This window comes from Staurois parvus, unplaced genomic scaffold, assembly GCF_062004578.1.
Source record: "Staurois parvus isolate SC_StPar_1 unplaced genomic scaffold, SC_StPar_1.0 ptg000029l, whole genome shotgun sequence".
Taxonomy (NCBI): domain Eukaryota; kingdom Metazoa; phylum Chordata; class Amphibia; order Anura; family Ranidae; genus Staurois; species Staurois parvus.
The window spans coordinates 4,567,883-4,588,252 of NW_028317825.1; the positions used below are offsets into that span (position 1 = coordinate 4,567,883).

Sequence of the window (20,370 nt, forward strand, 5' to 3'; positions counted from 1 at the left end):
GAAAAACAGGTGGCAATTATTGCCCTTATTTAAGGAAGGAAGGCAGCAAATGTTGTACATGCTGGTTACAGTGCATTTCTCTCTGAAATTCTGAGGAAAATGGGTCGTTCCAGACATTGTTCAGAAGAACAGCGTACCTTGATTAAAAAGTTGATTGGAGAGGGGAAAACATATAAAGAAGTGCAGAAAATGATAGGCTGCTCAGCTAAAATGATCACAAATGCTTTAAAATGGCAACCAAAACCTGAAAGACATGGAAGAAAGCGAAAAACTACCATTCGAATTGGATAGAAGAATAGCCAAAATGGCAAGGACTCAGCCAACAATCAGCTCCAGGAAGATCAAAGAAGGTGTAAAGTTACCTGTGAGTACTGTTACAATTAGAAGACTCCTATGTGAAGCCAAGCTATCTGCAAGAAGCCCCCGCACAGTCCCACTGTTGGAAAAAAGATGTGCTGAAGAGGTTACAATTTGCCAAAGAGCACATTGACTGGCCTAAAGAGAAATGGCGCAACATTTTGTGGACTGATGAAAGTAAGATTGTTCTTTTTGGGTCTAGTGGCCGGAGACAGTTTGTCAGACGACCCCCAAACACTGAATTCAGGCCACAGTACACTGTGAAGACAGTGAAGCATGGTTGCGCAAGCATCATGATATGGGGATGTTTCTCATACTACGGTGTTGGGCCTATTTATCGCATTCCAGGGATCATGGATCAGTTTGAATACATCAGAATATTTGAAGAGGTCATGCTGCCTTATGCTGAAGAGGAAATGCCCTTGAAATGGATGTTCCAACAAGACAATGACCCTAAACACACCAGTAAACGTGCAACATCTTGGTTCCAGACCAAAAAAATTGATGTTATGGAGTGGACAGCCCAATCCCCGGATCTTAATCCAATAGAAAACTTGTGGGGTGACATCAAAAATGCAGTTTCTGAGGCAAAACCAAGAAATAGAGAAGAACTGTGGAATGTAGTCCAATCATCTTGGGCTGGAATACCTGTTCACAGGTGCCAGAAGTTGGTTGACTCCATGCAACACAGATGTACAGCAGTTCTCAGAAACAGTGCTTATACAACTAAATATTCATTAAGTGAATCAAAGGAAAGCAAAATCTTCAAACATTTTTCAGTTTATATAGTGAATGTTTGAGTTTGTAAAGAAGAATACAAACACTGCTATTTTTTTGAACAGTCTAATATTCACTTTTCTTACATTTTTTTAGAGGAACAACACAAATTTGATATATTTTTCTTCATGTTTTGATTTGGAATAGAATGTGTAGTGTTCCCAATGTATTTGTGTGTATGGAAATAAAAGCTATTAGAAGGATTTTCAGCTATATTCACTTTTTTCAACACACCTCTATTATTTTGAACACAACTGTATATATATATATATATATATATATATTATTTTTTTTTGTTAAATAACAAACATGTCTTACTTATCTGCATACTTACGTGCACTGTGTAATGGTTTTGCACAGAGCAGCCCCGATCCTCCTCTTCTCGGGTCCCTTACCGGCGCTCCAGGCCCTTTCCCCTGCTGATTTTGCATGCTTGCTCCCAAGCCGTCTCTGCATGTCTATGAGAATCACAGAATGTGGCTTGGCCCTGCCCCCCCGATCACTTCTAACTGGCTGTGATTGACAGCAGTTGGAGTCTGACTGCAAGGGGAAGTAATCCAGGTTCCCACTCAGGCAAGTTATTATAAAGAATAACGGTTCTGGTATTGATTTTGGAGGGGGGCTGCACAATTTTTTGTCATTTTTGCTGTATGATTTATTACAGCAAAAGTGACATTTTAGAAAGAAAAAAAACATTAGCAGGTAATTTCTCTGCCAGATTCTTTTTTTATGTAAATATAAAAAACACAAAGGGACCTTCCCAAATGTTCCACAAAATGCATATTTTGGCATGTACCTTTTTTTTTTACAGAGAAACCAAGCTGGCAAGGAAATGTAAAGTGTTAGTTCACCTTCACAAAAACAATGTAAAGGTGAACTAACATCGGACACCCTCCCCACCCCCCTGGTCCCCCCTTTACATACCCCTGGGGTTGCTGTACTGTCAGCACCCCTGAAGCTGCTCCAGTGGTCCAGATATGAAATCCCCACTCTTTTCCATCAGCACTTCAGGGACAGACCAGATGGATTTCTAATTGCTCAGCATGATAGCTCTGACCAATCAGAATCATTCTGGTCCATGCTGGAAGTGATAATGATGGAGTAAAATGGGAGATTTCAAATCACTGGATCCCTGGATTACTGGAGCAGCTGCAAGGGGGCTGACGGCTCAGCAACCCTGGAGGTAAGTAGTGCCAGGACTGGAAGATGGGGAGGATGTCCAGTGTTAATTCACCTTTAAATTTTTCTGTAAAGGTGAACTAACACTTTAAATGGAGTTTTGTTTTCTTTGTAAATGTAATTTTTGCTTTACAGTAGTACACTGTATACAGGTACAGATGCCCCACTTAACAGGCATGTGTAGGGCACCTAAAGGAATTGTGCATTTCTAATGTTTCACTTTAGCCAGTTGCAGTTGTTAAACACCCCCAAAAAATATAATCATTGTATACAGGGTGTGAGTAACACATCCAGTCCTTCTGCTGCCAGGACCTCCCCTGTCACTACAGGCAATTCAGCTCTAATTAATCAAAGCAGCATTGCCAAGTACACAGAGAAAGTTCTGACAGCTGTCAAAGGCAAGCAGTCTGGCAATGGTTATCAACAACATTGCTCAAAAGAAACAATGTTTAATTTTGTATTTGTTAATTCATCTACAAATCAAAGGGATGAACTTCAATTTAAAGCAACCAAAAAAAAAAGTTTTTAGGTTTTTTTTTAAGTAGATGTTTCTCTGTTAAACCCCTTATTAACCCTTAGTTTACTCTAATCAACCCTAATTAACTCATTATTTCCCTTCTACATTATTTTTTTCCTGATGTTTTTTTTTCTTTAGTTTCTATTTTAGTAACTAATAATATTTAAACTTTTTTTTTTTTTTGTTCATTATTATTTTACACCTTTAACATATAATCATAGATTTCACTTTTAAAAAAGTGCAAAATTGAAGAAAAAAACACTTTATTTAATTTGTAAATAACTTTGCAATGCTTTGTACCAGAATCATAATTTTAGTGTCATTTTAATCAGCACAAATTACAGAATGAAATCCCTACTTTTTACATGCAGTAATTCTATTTATTTTTAAGTTTAATTGTTTAAGGATTGCAAAAAAAAAATCATTGTTGCAAGACAATATTCACAAAAAGAAACTGTTTGTCCTTAAAAAAAACAATATATGTATTACATTTTTATCTTATGTAATTGGCCAATCAGTGATCACATGATCAGGACCTCACACAGAGGTCCCGTACAGGGATCGGTGTTCCTCCATACCGCCCGCTCCTAGGGAGTGCACACAGGCTGAAAATATGGGTGCTATTTATGAACGGCAACTCGCTCCTGCACTGCTCCCGCCCGGCCATTTATATACATGGGCCGGATGGGAAGTGGTTAAGTTTAATTATTTAAGGATTGTGCAAAAAAAAAAAACCATTGTTGCAGGACAATATTCACAAAAAGAATATTTGTATTACATTTTTATCTTAAGTAATGACAAAGTTGTCACTGAATAAACATGTCCATAGTAGAAATGTAAAAATTGCTCTGGTCCATAGGGGGTGAACAGGTGTGAAAGGCAAAGTGATTAGGCATTATTAAAGTCAATACTCTCTGCCAAATGGTATTTTAAAAAAAATGTTCATAGGTACCTGTCTTCCAGGGTACTGCCCAGCTCCCTATGCCCTCTCTTTGATAATACTTTTCCTCTTAGCCTTGAAAATGGTCAAAATTTTAAGATTTTAAAGATTTGGTTCGGATTAACGTACAGAATTTCAGTGTAGTTTGTAGAACCTCTCGCAAACCAGCAGGAAGTAGGAGTTACACCCTAGAAACTTTGCTAAATTTTTAGGCCAAATCTCCTAGAGGTAAAAAAACCCCACAAAATAAGCCACCACAGTAAGTGATCGCTTAATTAATATTTAGCTTAAAACATTAGTTTTGATCTTGACAAAAATTTCCCTTTTGATTACAGAAGATATTGGGTAGATTTGAGCATTGCATAATATAGACTATCTTCTTGGGGACTTCAAATGGTCAGTCCAGATCTGTATGTAATATGTATGGAGTACACTAGGCACGTCGTCTATAAGATCTGGCCTTGCACTATGAAAAAAAAGAAAATGTGGACGTGTACCCATAATTAGCAGTAATGTTAGGTTTAATTTTCCGCACCAAAGCTGAAAGCTGGGATTTGATTGGTTGCTGTTTGCAGCATCCAGATTTTCCATTCCTGAATTTTTTTTTTAAAACCAATCTCTAGAGAGATATAAAAAATTATATAAATGTGTGTTAATTAAAGAAAAGTATTAATTAAATTTTTTTTTAAATAACTTAAGGTGTCACTAAACCCAGGACCCTGCATTCACTATATCTGGTCTCCCACAGTACACAGAACATGGAAATGCAATTATTTTAGTAAATTTAAACCGCTAAATACATTTTCTCATCAGCAGTATATAGCAGTCTTGTGACTTCTATTAGTGTTCAGCTAAGCACTGGTTAATCTCGTAGGAGGAGTTTTCATTCTCTTCTATGACTGTCCTATGAGGCTGCATAACCCCTGACCCTCTGTCTGGCTCTGTGCCAATCACATGCACCCTCTTTAGCTATACACACCAAACAGAGCATGTGCAGACTTTCCATAGCTGCTCTAACTATGGCAGATGGATTGGGGAAAGCAAAAGAAGGGGAGGATAAGAGAAGACAGGATCAAACAGCCTTTTTACACAATGCACAGGATTAACCCCTTAGATTCCACAGTGAGTATAACCAGCATGCTTTACTGCATATACAGACTGACTTTATTGTTGTGGGTTTAGTAACACGTTTGATAATAAAATGTTAGCACCTGTTATTAACTTGGTATTTGCCTCTAGTAATCCACTGCACCACATCACTCAGAGGGTGGAACACTACTAGTAGGTCAGATCTGTTACAGTGGAATATTCCCAAATAGTAAAACAGAGTGAGCAGAGGTATTGCTAATCACCATTCTACTGTATCTTTTCTGTCCATTCCAGGGGTGGACTGACCATTTGGAAACTCGGGCACTGCCCAAGGGCCCGGGGTCAGTAGAGGGCCCCATGAGATGCCCCTGGTACCTTTTTTATAGGCTTTTTTGAGTTTGGGCAAGGACACAGGGGCCCCATGATCCCCTATTGCCTGGGGGCCCCATGAGTTGTCAGTCCGCCCCTGGTCCATTCAGAGGTTGGGGGCAGGGGGTGACCAGTCTCCAGTTTAAGTGCAGTAGAGAGATATCAGGTTACCAACCTGGCTTTGATGTCTGTTCTGTGTATACCGTATTGTATAATGTGTGTACTGGATTGATGGGCTACAAACACAGATTTATATGCAAGGATTCATATGCAGCTCCTTTACATGTATTTCAGCAGTGTAATTAGATGTTTGGCTGGAGTTAATCTTTAAGATGTAATTAATCTCTGCTTTCTTTTTTTTATTAAATGTGCTTCCCGGTTGTTTATGACATATTATGATAGTATGCATCACATTATTACATTATGGCAGACTTGCCTGTCACATGATGCCCTCCAGCACTGTGCCGTCAGCGCTTCCGCTGGTCTTGGGCGCTTCCGTCTTCTCCCAGGCCTTCTGGATTCCATCTGTTCAGCTGTTTGAATTTCTGGGCTGTGATGATGTCACTTGCACACCGTGCAAGGGCGTCGCGTTATCACAAAACAGAGTGGTGCTGTAAATGTACACTGAGCTGTGCATGCGCAGCTCAGTGTACATGACAGTTGATAGGCAGGAGGAAACATATATAACCTGGCAGTCACCTGTCAATCAAATGTGACTTTAGCTCTGCTTTAAAGCTGAGTTCTAGACACATTAAATAACCAAATAATATAGTTATGTGTTTATTCTAAAAATCTATGTATTTTTAAATGCAGCTAAGTAAGTATCTGAATTTGTCTGGACTCTAGCTTCTTTAATACTTAACACTACAGAACCTTTTTTTTTTACCATTGAGTATTTAGCTTTCTGAAACATGACCCATTGAGTTCATTCTGAAACATGACCCCAGCTTTTCACATGACATTTTATGTATAGATTAGAGAACATTGTTTCATAATTCCATACAGCAACCTTCATAGTTGTTTTCTTTGGGCAGGAACAATTTTCATTTTTATTTCCCCCTTTTGGAAAGAGCTCCACCTAGCCCTGTGGCTAACCTATATCCTCTGTGAATAGTTCAAGTGTTCCACTGTGACCACATCCTGACCTGTCAAATACCCACTGACCCTTCCATGTTATAATACAGCACATGATGCTTATGTTATACTGAACTTGCACAACAGTTTCATACATTTTAGTTTCTGTTCATATATACAGTATATTATAAACTTTGTGTTTTCTTTGATCTTTTTTTGTGCATATAACTTCCTAATCCCCAGTAAATGAATGAACTGATGTATATACTGTTATATACATTTATTATAGGCATTTATATAGCTTTAACTATGTATGCAGCAACCATTTTATTGTACAATGACCCCAGTCCCTGCTTTCTAAAGCCTAGTGCACACAATCTTAAAATTGCAAGAAAAATACTGCTTTTGAAGCAATCATACAATAATCTGATCATTAGTACACAGCTTTCATCCCAAACAATTAGAAGGGACAAGCACGAAAAATGTTCCCGTATGGTACCGGATCGTACAAGTATCATTTAATCAGTACAGTTTTGTCTGAAAATACAATACAAATACATTACAATACATGACATCACATCCAAACTTTTATTCTGTCCTATGAGAATTTTCGTAACTATAGTCATCTTTTCATTACCGATATGAGACTAGCATGCAAAAAAATGGACAATCGTTCGTCCAATATTCTCATGGTGTGTACAGAGCTTAAGAGCTTACAGTCTAAGGTCCTTACCATGCAATCATGCACACACGTTAGGGCCAGTGGTGTATTTAGGTTTTGTCCTGCCCTAGGCAACACAAAAATCGTCTGCCCCCACAGACACCAACCAACACAACCCCCCCCCTTCCCCCTCCCGCAGATAGAGCCTGACATTGACCAACAACACTCCTGCCCCCCACCCAGGAGAGCCTTCCACTACCCCACCCTGCCCCCGGTGATATAGAGACGCTCATCTTCACAGCTCTGGACATCCCCAGGATTCCACCTGGTTCCCATGGTGCGTGTGTCCCTTCTTTCATTTCTTCTTCTGGGGGGAGGTGCTGCCCCCCCCAAACAAATGCCAGCCTAGGAAAGTGCCTTGTTTGCCTTGTGGTAAATACGACCCTGGTTAGGGCTCATGTAGAGAGTAGACAATGGGGTTGATTTACTAAATCTGGACAGTGTACAATCTGATGCAGCTGTGCATGGTAGCCAATCAGCGTCTAACTTCAGCTTGTTCAGTTAAGCTTTGACAAAAAATGGAAGCTGATTGGTTTCCATGGGCAAAGCTGCACCAGATTTTGCACTCCTCAATTTTAGCAAATCAACCCCAATTATCCTTTCATAATGTTTTGGAGTATAGGATAGAACCGGGGTATTCAGAGGAGACCCATACAAGCACAATGGGGACAGACTAAGCTGTTGCTTCAGGGAGAGAGTGTGCACTACGAATGCATGGGTTTTGAATAGGAATGGTGCTTGTTCATGTGAGGCTAAAAGGCAGGTACCCAATAGCTATGGTGTCATTGGAAATAGAAAAGGACATGGAGGGAACAGCCATTTTTTGACAGGCTTCGGGGGGGGGGGCCAACATGGCCTACAGGTATGCAGCCTAAATTAGGAAAGAGATTTCTTCACATCATGGTGAATTTACATTTACTGAGGCCCATTGACTGCATGTGCTGTTTTATGCAACCCCTTTAAATTTAATGTCAGCCATGAGATTGTGCTGAAATGTATCAGCAGACTCAGGGCTTTAATGTAGAAGTGATTAGGGCAGCTGGAAAGCCACCTGATCACTTCTAAGCACAACAGAAGTAGCACCTTCCCCCCTGCGCTCTCACCCCTCACTTCTCCTGACAGCTCGGGACCACAAAAGATGTGTGAAAATGGCCAGAGAGGGCACAGAGTGCAGATTAAATGCTCAATCTCTCCTCCATTTAGTGAACTCAGAAATCATTTTGCTTTAAGCACTTCCGAGTTTATGGCTGGCAGCGCCCATGTAAATAACAGATTGAGTACTTTCTATACTTAACCTGTTAAGGTAAAGTGTAGGGGAAAAAATGTAAGAGTATTCTGTTTGATTAAGATTAAAGCCCAACTCCATATTTCATCACATCCCCGTCCCTGAAGCCTACTGAAGCCTACCTGCACTTACTTTTTAAAAGCCATTACTGTATTCATACCTTAAGCCTTGGTTCACACTGATGCAGTGCAGAATTTGCAGCGTTTTCTGTGCGAATTCCGCACCACATCACAATCACACCCCGTTCATGCGAACCGCTGCGGGTGCGTATGTAAAAAAGAAATTGGTCCGCAAAACACGGTGCGATATGCAGAGTCGGATCGCATGAGTGTGAATACCCATGCGATCCGATTCTTGTATAATCAAAAAATGAAAAAGTGATGAACATGCAAAATGATGTGCTAATAAGTGATGTCTTGATGAAGACAGTATATACTAATAAAGTGACAATGTTATCATGTAAACACATTACATTGCATAAATAATTGTATAACAGTCCATTGAAGTTTTCAGAAAGGTGCGTCAGTATTCCCTGATAGGGAGATATCAATTATTCCCATTCAGCTTCCATCACATAATAAGGTGCTTGTGACTTCCGTGATAGGCAAAAAAGGGATGTGCTTGCACTCACCAGACGTAAAATGATTTTACGCATGTAGTATATGGGGTACTGGTGGTCATTTGGAACCCGGTAGGAATGTGACACTCCGATGGCGCTTGGTATACCCAGGGAATGTACTCTGGACACAACAAACACTTTACTCCTGCGCTAGAAAAGGACTCTGTAGACCCAATAGGAATGTTCTGGAATTTTCTAGAATATGCACTGCTTGCTGCCCTCAACAGATCGGGGTGGTCCGAATACACTAGATACAAATGGAGAAACAGAAAAAGGGCGCACAAACCTAGTGCATTATCGTTTAAAATAATTTATTAAAGAAACAAAAATAAGTATCATACTCACAATGGACATAATAACACAGGCATGTCAAACTGAACAAGGTGTATGATCCAAACAACATCTGAGTCCATACGATGGAACCCTGGATGACCATCTGGCTAACGAGTTTCGAGGACACAACCTAGGTCGGCTCTGAGGAAGAGGTTGTGTCCTCGAAACGTGTTAGCCAGTTGGTCATCCAGGGTTCCATCGTATGGACTCAGATGTTGTTTGGATCATACACCTTGTTCAGTTTGACATGCCTGTGTTATTATGTCCATTGTGAGTATGATACCTATTTTTGTTTCTTTAATAAATTATTTTAAACGATAATGCACTAGGTCGGTGCGCCCTTTTTCTGTTTCTCCATTTGTATCTAATGAACTCCGGACCTCTCAGTAGACCGTCTCTGGTAGTAGGAACTGCTCACAGGTTTCACTTACACCCGGCATCAGGTAAGCTCAGCATCAAAAGGAGATCCACTTTAAGTAGCTCAAATAAGCCACCAGGACAAAAGGCTTATATAGTATAGTAAATGTTATTCAGCCAGTGTTGATAATCACATATCAGGCAGCTTAATGTAGCATCTAGTATGATAGCAGCAAATAGCACCAGCTGTTATGAAGCAGCTATATGTGGTATCCAGTATAATAGCAGCAACAGTTACAGGTAAGTATGTGCAGGTAAGTCATGCATGCATTTAAAGGCTCCAAAATGGCCGCTGGCCAGATACGTGGCTCCAGCAGCAAAGGGTGACATCGGCACGGCAGGCTGATACCCTCCGATTCTTGTGTGGACCAAAAAAAGGGTCCTGCACCTTTTTGGTGTGGATGTGGTGCGATTTGAGGCATACAAAATGTATGGCTCCAATAGCACCGCACACAATTCGCCTTGTGTGAATCACATACGATATACCGCATCTCACAAGTGTGAACCCAGCCTAAATCCTGCATTCTTTTGGTGGGTCCAGTGAATTCAGAGGACTTTCTTCTTCTCCAGCAGTGAGCAGTCCTTACTCCAGGACAGCTACACTCACATCGAGATTTACTAAAACTGGAGAGTGAAAAATCTGGTGCAGCTCTGCATAGAAACCAATCAGCTTCTAGGTTTTGCTGCCAAAGCTTCATTGAACAAGCTGAGGTTAGAAGCTGATTGGCTACCACCAAATATCACCACCAAAGTCCAGTTTTAGTAAATCTACCCCATAATGACAAGTGAGGGTTGTTCTGTCCATTAGTGCTGTGATCCCAGGGGTGTGACCACAATTGCCTGGACTCACAGGAATTCCGCTTGTAAGATGCTTACCATCATTTAACCTGGAAGAAGAGAAATAAATGTGCAAAAGCAGATTTTTTAAATTTTGTTTAAAACTGTGAAGTTGGACTTTATAGAAACCTTTACTACTGAGAAATGCAGAGGCTGACTTTGCGGTCCTTCCTCTGAAAATGTTATTTGCCTGGCTGCCTGTTGTCCGTTATTTACTGAATCACTGACCTGGAACAAGCATGCAGCTAGTAAAGTCAGACAAAAGTTAGAACTTTTGATCAGCGTAATGGTTTTATTGTTGTCCTTGGATCAACATATCAGCCAGTAAAACAGCATTTTCATAAGGAGGGGTCAGTTGTTAGAGACTAAATGTTTTCTCAATACAGACTACCTGAACATATTTAGAACTATTCAAATTTTTATTTTTACCTTTCCTTTAAAGGGAGCCAGTTAGGATTAAAATTTGCTATTATTTTTTAAATCTGTATACCCCGAAGTACAAAGATCAGGAGTCAGTGAAACAGAACGTGTTTAAGTTGGAGAAGCCAAACAACTAGCATTTTCAGAAGAAGGTTAACAAAAGCTGCCTCCATATTTCTCTCTTAGGCCTAGTTCTCACTGGTATTGAAGGCAGACATTTGAGGGGCGTTTTTAATGTTCCTCAAATACTTATGCAAATTATACTATTGGCAGCACACAGTGCTGTTCACATTATCAAAACATGAAGCTTTAATGTCGCGTCGCTTCAAAATTGAAGTCTCATGTCACATCAGGAGGAGTCTGAAGCCTTTCAGCACCTCCCATTCAAGTCTATGGTGATGCTCCACAAACGCGCTGGCAGTAATTTGCCGGGTATTTGTGGTGCGGTTGCGGAGCATTATTTAACATTACAGTTTATTAGAAGCATTTGTGGTGCGGTTTTAATGCTTGTAAAACGCTTATAAAATTCTTCAAAACTGCACTTGTAAAAAGACAGTCTAATGCCCATACTAAAGCTCATTAACACCAATGCCTATACTAAAGCTTTAGCAGCGATTGGTAAGAGTTCGAAATTTAGTCACGTGTGAACATTCCTTTAATATGATTGTGGCAAAGATCTCTAGTAAACATTTTCTTTGTGTCGAAAATAACCTGATATTATGCAAGTACATCTTCAGAAAAAATTACAAACCTTTCAGAAGAAAAAGAAGCCCCATCCATCTTTCTGCTGGGCACATGTGCAAATACTAGCATTACGTTCCTGTTTGTACTCTTTTAGTCAGTGACTTGTACATTGCAGCCACTTCTATCTCTTCTTGTACATTGTACCCACTTCTATCTCTTCTTGTACATTGTACCCACTTCTATCTCTTCTTGTACATTGCACCCACTTCTCTCTCAACTTGCACATTGCACCCACTTCTATCTCTTCTTGTATATTGCACCCACTTCTCTCTCAACTTGTACATTGCACCCACTTCTATCTCTTCTTGTATATTGCACCCACTTCTATCTCTTCTTGTACATTGCACCCACTTCTATCTCTTCTTGTACATTGCACCCACTTCTATCTCTTCTTGTACATTGCACCCACTTCTATCTCAACTTGTACATTGCACCCACTTCTATCTCTTCTTGTACATTGCACCCACTTCTATCTCAACTTGTACATTGCACCCACTTCTATCTCTTCTTGTACATTGCACCCACTTCTATCTCAACTTGTACATTGCACCCACTTCTATCTCTTCTTGTATATTGCACCCACTTCTATCTCAACTTGTACATTGCACCCACTTCTATCTCAACTTGTATATTGCACCCACTTCTATCTCTTCTTGTACATTGCACCCACTTCTATCTCTTCTTGTACATTGCACCCACTTCTATCTCAACTTGTACATTGCACCCACTTCTATCTCTTCTTGTACATTGCACCCACTTCTATCTCAACTTGTACATTGTACCCACTTCTATCTCTTCTTGTACATTGTACCCACTTCTATCTCTTCTTGTACATTGCACCCACTTCTCTCTCAACTTGTACATTGCACCCACTTCTATCTCTTCTTGTATATTGCACCCACTTCTATCTCTTCTTGTACATTGCACCCACTTCTATCTCTTCTTGTACATTGCACCCACTTCTATCTCAACTTGTACATTGCACCCACTTCTATCTCTTCTTGTACATTGCACCCACTTCTATCTCAACTTGTACATTGCACCCACTTCTATCTCTTCTTGTACATTGCACCCACTTCTATCTCAACTTGTACATTGCACCCACTTCTATCTCTTCTTGTATATTGCACCCACTTCTCTCTCAACTTGTACATTGCACCCACTTCTATCTCAACTTGTATATTGCACCCACTTCTATCTCTTCTTGTACATTGCACCCACTTCTATCTCTTCTTGTACATTGCACCCACTTCTATCTCAACTTGTACATTGCACCCACTTCTATCTCTTCTTGTACATTGCACCCACTTCTATCTCAACTTGTACATTGCACCCACTTCTATCTCAACTTGTACATTGCACCCACTTCTATCTCTTCTTGTACATTGCACCCACTTCTATCTCTTCTTGTATATTGCACCCACTTCTATCTCTTCTTGTACATTGCACAGCCTTCTTGTACAGCCTTCTACCCCCTCCTGTGATTACCATCATTCCACCCGCTCCTGCAATTAATGGTCTTCCACATCCTCCTATAATTTAGCATGCTTCTACCACCTCTTTTGATTTAGTACCCTTCTACTTCCTCCTGAGAATAGTGCTCTTTCACCCCCTCCTGCGATTAGTACTCTTCCACCTCCTCCTGTGATAAGTATCTCTCTACCCACAAAGATTAGTACCCTTTTACTTCCTCTTGTGAATAGTACTCCTCCACCCCATCGTTTCATTTAGTACTCTCTTACCCTCTCTTGTGATAACTATCCTTCCAATCCCTCTTGTGATTTAGTACTCTTCTAAGCCCTCCTGTAGTTATTATTATTCCACCTCCACCTGTGATAAGTACCCTTCAACCTCCAAAGATTAGTACTCTTCTGCTTCTACATCCTCCTGTGTCTTTCACCCCATTATTTGATTTAGTCCCCTTCTACCCTCTTATATCCCTCCTGTGATTAGTATTATTCCATCTCAACCTGTGATAAGTACCCTTATACCCTTGAAGATTAGTACCCTTCTGTTTCCTCCTGTGAATAGTACTCTTCTGTCCCTTCCTTTGATTTAGTCCTCTTCTACCCTCTCCTGTGATTACTATCCTTCCACACCATCCTTTGATTCAGTCCTCTTCTATCTCCTCCTGTGATTACTAGCCTTCCACTTCCTCCTGTGATTTAGTACTCTTCTACCCCCTCCTGTGAGTAGTAGTATTCTACATCCACCTCTGATAAGTACCCTTCTACTCCCAAAGATGAATAACCTTCTACCCCCTCCTTTGATTAGTAGTATTTTACATCCACCTCTGATAAGTACCCTTCTGCTCCCAAAGATGAATAACCTTCTACCCTCCTCTACCTCCTCCTGTGATTAGTAGTATTCTACATCCACCTCTGATAAGTACTCTTCTACTCCAAAAAGATGAATAACCTTCTACCCTCCTCTACCCCCTCCTGTATTTAGTAGTATTCTACATCCACCTCTGATAAGTACCCTTCTATGAATAACCTTCTACCCTCCTCTACCTCCTCCTGAGATTAATAGTATTCTACATCCACCTCTGATAAGTACCCTTCTACTCCCAAAGATGAATAACCTTCTACCCCCTCCTTTGATTAGTAGTATTCTACATCCACCTCTGATAAGTACCCTTCTACTCCCAAAGATGAATAACCTTCTACCCTCCTCTACCGCCTCCTGTATTTAGTAGTATTCTACATCCACCTCTGATAAGTACCCTTCTATGAATAACCTTCTACCCTCCTCTACCTCCTCCTGTGATTAATAGTATTCTACATCCACCTCTGATAAGTACCCTTCTACTCCCAAAGATGAATAACCTTCTACCCTCCTCTACCTCCTCCTGTGATCAGTAGTATTCTACATCCACCTCTGATAAGTACCCTTCTACTCCCAAAGATGATTAACCTTCTACCCTCCTCTACCTCCTCCTGTGATTTTTTTCACCATTCCAGCTCCTTCTGTAAATACTCGTCTTCCCCTTTCTCAGTATGACATGCCAAGAAGAAAAATGTTACCTCTCATGATGTATGGATGGTATCTAAATCAGCATGAATTGTGCTGTCAGTGGATGGGATACAAGATCAGAAATTGAGGGTTGTAACCTGGTACATTTCCATAATAATTGTTCCTCCATGCAACATGAAGAAGAGTTAAAAAATGATTACTGACCATATTTGGTGATTTTTAGTATGTGTATTTTTAATGAGTTAAATTCTACTTTTTGCACAGTTTTGTATGGTAGTAGTGAACATGAAAGCTGTATTTGTGTAGTTCACCTTTAAACAAAACACATGATGTCTAGACAGTGTGAATGGCCCTTTAAAAGCTAAGTTTGGCATTTCCGGATGTGCTCTCACATGTGATATGGTCAGGTTCCACTGTGCCATGAGTCTTCCTCTCCTGCCTCCTCCGCAGCAAGACCGTAAACATAAGCACGCTGAGTAGGAAGTTTCCAGTTTCACAATAACTATAAATGTTGCATCAGACACTATTTACCAACAATCCAAAAAAAGCACTTATTCTTCAGAGAAAAGTAAACCGAATCTGGTATACAAAGCAGTAGTAGTCTATGAGTGGTTTGCTTCTGCATTATTTACTATCAATTTAATGTTGGGTGCTTCCATAACACTGGTTATATATAGTGCATTTTTAATTGTATACATTAGGTTGCCCTAAGGAGTATTAGTTATTACCTACCTGCAGTCTAGCTTCATCTCAGCAAAAGGTGAAAACAGTCTTATTAGACTTATAGTGGAAGTTCACCCTAGAATTATTCTATGAACATTAAACAGCCATATAACACATGTATATTAATAAATTCATTGCGCTGGTTGTCCAGCAATCAGCATTGGAAAACGACCATCCATTTACCAGTGACACCATACAACTCATGGTGTCACTCAGCTCGCCCATGTTATCTATGTCTTGTGATTGCAATATCTGACAGGGAAGCACTTCCTCTGTGCCCTAATGCTGTCAAAGACCTAGATAGCTTAAGGGGGCTTAGTGACACCATGGGGTTAATTTCCTAAAGGCAAATAGGATGTTCACTTTTCAAGGAAAGTTGCAAGGGAATTGGCCCCAGAGCTTAGTGAATAATGTGAAGCCCTGCTGACTTTCATCATGCAATTATGTGCAAGCAGAATTGCATTTTATTTCCTTGCATGTGATTGGGTATTCTTTGCAAAGTCAAACGCCACTGCATTCTCTCAGCTCTGGGGCAAATTCCCTTGCAAAGTTAAAAGCCTACTTGCTATTAATAAATCAACTCTCACAAGTTGGCTGCTGTTTCTGGTAAATAGCCAGCAGTTTTCCAGTGCTGATTGCTGGACAACCTGAACGGAGAACAGATTTCAAACATGGTGCTACACATTTATCACGGAACATGTGTTATATGGCTGTTTAATGTTCTTAGGGCCAGTTCACACCACAAAAACATCCTCCAGATCTGTTCCGGCTGCGATTCTTCATGCAATTTTTTAAATGATTTTTTGATAGATTCCAGTACATTTTTTATGCTTTTCTTTTATACGTTTGATAAATTCCAGATTCTTTTTTTCCCCCCTTTTCTGGGTCATTTCAATTGTAAAATCTTTCTTTTCATTAAAATGATGCTTTTATTTTGTTATTTACCAAATTGTGCCGCGCTTCACTTAAAAAAGCTCAAAGTAAATAATATATGCATATAAATGACTACTATTTATCTCAAAGAAATATGAAAATAAAACAAGTGAATCAACCAATATCAGTATCCAAAAACAGTGTCCATATAATTGTCAAAAAAAGGTCCATATATAAACTCCTTAAAACGTGCAAAGCTCTATATAGAATTAAATATCCCATGCCTTTTGTTTGATTTTTTGTGTGAAAAAAACTTGCATTTATTATTATTATTATTATTATTATACAGGATTTATATAGCGCCAAGAGTTTGCTCAGAGCTTTACAATATAATGGGAGACAATACAGCAACAATACAGTTCAATACAAGTGGGTTAGAAGGGCCCTGCTCCTTGGAGCTTACAATTTAGGAGGGAGGGTGCTCCCCCTCTGGTTGTGCTCTCAGGTCAAGTATATGACCAAACCATGAAGTGAGGTCATATAACGCTTGTATCTTTTTAAATGGGGCAAAGTATGGATGGGATGGTATCTTGCTGTTTGGGGTCCTCCTCCACTCAATCAATGGGCTCCCCTTCCATGGTGGTTGATATAGAGGAATGAATCAAATCATAGTGTAGCATCCTTTTAAAACCATTTTATTAATAAAAGTAATGCACTCACATATAATCTGTATATAAACTGCTTTGTGCACAGAATGTGTCCTCCGGATTTTTTTCAGTGGTGAAAAACCTAAAATTGCCAGCTGGTGTCAGTATGGAACCATCGAGCATGGTGACGTCAAAGCCCCTCTTCCAATTAATGCTTTTATTTTGCTTCCTTTTCCTGTTTTTTTTCACTGTATTGTGGTCTGGTGTGTTTTTGATGCTTTTTACCAGTACAGTTCTGCGCAGGAAAAAAGCAGCATATTCTCCTTTTTTTTTTTAAACTGAAGAGCTCTGGAACGCAGTGTGCTGGTGTGAACTATGCCATTGGAACCCATATAATCTACTTTTCATACTTTTTTGATGCAGAGAAAAAAGCGCTGCACTGTACGTGGTGTGAACCGGCTTAGTGAACCTCCGCTTCACAGTTGACCTATTATCACACTTTTAATGAAATATATAGGCATATGTCAGCATTGCTAAATCACATTCTTATTTTAAATAAAATATTGATCATCCATGAATGAAATCTGCCTCCCTAGCCTAGGTAACTTAGATCACATGGTCTCTGTCTACTAATCATTACTGGACATCATCTGTACTTTTCAATTAGCAGTGAGATAAGAGGATAAATAAGGCTGGCTCCACATACATGTATCATTTCCAAATATGCACAGCAACAAGGTATTTAAAGCAACTCCATCACTATAATAAAGTCCTTCCCACAAAGAAGATATTTTAAACTGGTCCCACTTGCTGCCTGTGACACCATTCTCTGATGTAGTGAACAAAAACCTCCAACTCGAAGAGTCTGTAGAATTCAACACTTCCATTGCTGTATGTTGTGGTTAGACACAATACGGGCAGCACAGTGGCTAAATGGTTAGCACTTCCGCCTGGCAGTACTAGGGTCGTTGGTTCAAATCCCAACCATGGTACCACCTGCCTGGAGTTTGCATCTTCTCCCTGTGGCTGCATGGGTTTACTCCGGTTTCCTCCCACACTCTAAAGACATGCTGGTAGGTTAACTGGATCCTGTCTAAATTGTCCCTAGTATGTGTATGAATGAATGTGAGTTAGGGACCTTAGATTGTACACCCCTTGAGGGTTAGGGACTGATGTGAATGTACATTATATATGTAAAGCGCTGCGTAATTGATGGCGCTATATAAGTACCTGTAATAAACAAATAGTGATGTTATTCATTTTTCCAAACTACAGTATTCAAATTAAATATTTTTTCTTTGTCTTTAACAGATTTTTTTGGCACCCCGCGTCCTTTTCCTTCTCAGCAGCCACCTGCGTGTTTCCAAGAAACCCACTGTTATACCGGCTTCAGTGAGGGAATCAACAGCCAACCACATTCTGCAATTGGTTGTAACAGAGCCTTGCCGGTTAGCCCATAATTCATTTCCATTGTATAATGAGTCTAGGATTAGACTGCTGATTTGAGGTGCAGCTATACTTATGGTGGTCCCTGATGACTGGTTTTGGAAATACTGGTCCGGAAGTATAGATAATGGTCAAGGCTGCATTCTGGCTATGGGGACATTACTCACTGTGCTGGCAAGGTGGTAATCTTAGATAGGATAGCCTCTCCATCAAATGCCCACTATTCTACCCAGAATATATGTTATAGCTCCTAGGCTTTATTGGTTGAACAATGCATTAGAAATGTTTTAAATATGCTTTTCTAATTTGATGCACTTTTTTAGCAGCACTTGCTTATTTTCTCTTTATTATTACATGTACCATTTTTATTTAATTTATTGTCAGACTGAGCTTATAAAAAACATATATCTATGAGCAGTGTGCAAAGTACAGTGACCCATAATAAGCAAGCAAAATTTATTTTTCGGTAAAGCAATTCTGATTGGTTGCTTTGGATAAGTGTACTTTATATATTTGCATTGCTTTGTGTACTTTCTTATAAAATCAGTTTATTTTGCTTTCTCTACGAAGCTTTCCACTTCCTCTCATAGTAACTCGAATATTTCCCTCGCTTCCTCTATATGCTTCTCTTTTGCATTTTGGCGTTTTGCCAGTAATGTGTTTAATTTGTAAGTTTATATCTCAAAGACCCTATGTTTTATTTTTGTATTTTCCTATTTCTTTTTTGCCAGCCTTCCACCTCGTATGTTCCCCGACCAGATCCTTGCTTTCTGAGTACACCGCTGTCAACTGTTTATAACAGTTCTGCAGTACAATGCTCACCATCCAACCCTGAACCCAAACCACTGTCCCATTATCCAGAACCTGCTGATAGATACACCAATGACTCTTACCCACCCACCCCATCTATACCCTTGCAATGTATCTCCTCAAATCTTCCGGTACAGGATCAGGATCTGCTATTTCCATCAGTATCCTGCCCTAAACCTCCATATACTACAGTGACCAGTGAAACCACCATCTTAAATCAAGCTGCACCTCTGACTATACATGCAGATATCTACCCGCTGTACACTGAGCCTCCAACGCACATTGACAATCCTCATATGTTCCCTATGCCAAAAGCTTGTGCAAGAGGTTCAGCCAGCAAAACTAGGAGGCCTTCTGTTGAAGGAGCAACAAGATCTCTCTGTAACATCAGTCAACACTGCATTTCAGGTAATGAGAAGAAATACGAATAAATAATCAATGTGAATGAATGTCCAAAACAGAGCTTAGACTGAATCATATGTGGCCAAAGGGATCGTGGAAGATGCCACAAGGCTGGTGTAGCTGAGCTTATCAGTGGTGTGGTTGTAGGGTGCTTGTGATAATTAATTAGCAACCGTAGTGCTGAATCATGAATGTTATTGCTTCTTCTGGCCCAAGGGATCGTGAAAACTATTGTATGCTTATACATGTAATGATGGTCTTCAGTATAAAAATCTTTTTATTTCATGTTTTTTTCTACATTTACCTGTTACACATCAAAGTGGCAGTGACAAGAGTTGGGACAAGAGGCTTTCAACAGTCCCTTTATTCACATGGTCTAAATCTTTAAAAAAAAAACTGTTGCTGCAAATACTTTAATTAAAATGAAACCCTGGGCAAACAAATCTTGCCTATGGTTTAATATGGCTAGTACATAACGTTCTAATTTTTTTCTTTCATATATATATATATATATATATACATATATATACATATATATATATTTTTTTTTATTTATTATTATTTTTTATTGAAGCCAGGCACTATGTATGGTTGTTCTGCTCCCAGCAGCTGTTTCGTATTCGTGAACCTATCTGTAGTGCTTGCCTCATATTAATAATGTCTCCAACTCCTTTTGGACAACATGTCCTGCTATACTGGTTTGCTAACATATATTTCATTTTATTTTTACATACACTTTAAGCATCCCTGGTGATTTTTCCCAACCATAGTCACTGTCATGTTTGGTCTACAGGTAAGTACGAAAAAAAAATGTA

The 20,370-nt window shown here is 39.7% G+C and overlaps 1 protein-coding gene across 1 annotated transcript in view; it reads left to right on the forward strand.

The window, feature by feature from the left end:
* MLXIPL (MLX interacting protein like) overlaps positions 1 to 20,370 on the forward strand; it is a 146,699-nt gene that overhangs the window by 97,247 nt on the left and 29,082 nt on the right. The window contains exons 8-9 of the mRNA XM_089657360.1: positions 18,209 to 18,345; positions 19,075 to 19,561. Coding sequence (XP_089513486.1) covers positions 18,209 to 18,345; positions 19,075 to 19,561 — 624 coding nt within the window. The remainder of the gene's footprint in view (positions 1 to 18,208; positions 18,346 to 19,074; positions 19,562 to 20,370) is intronic.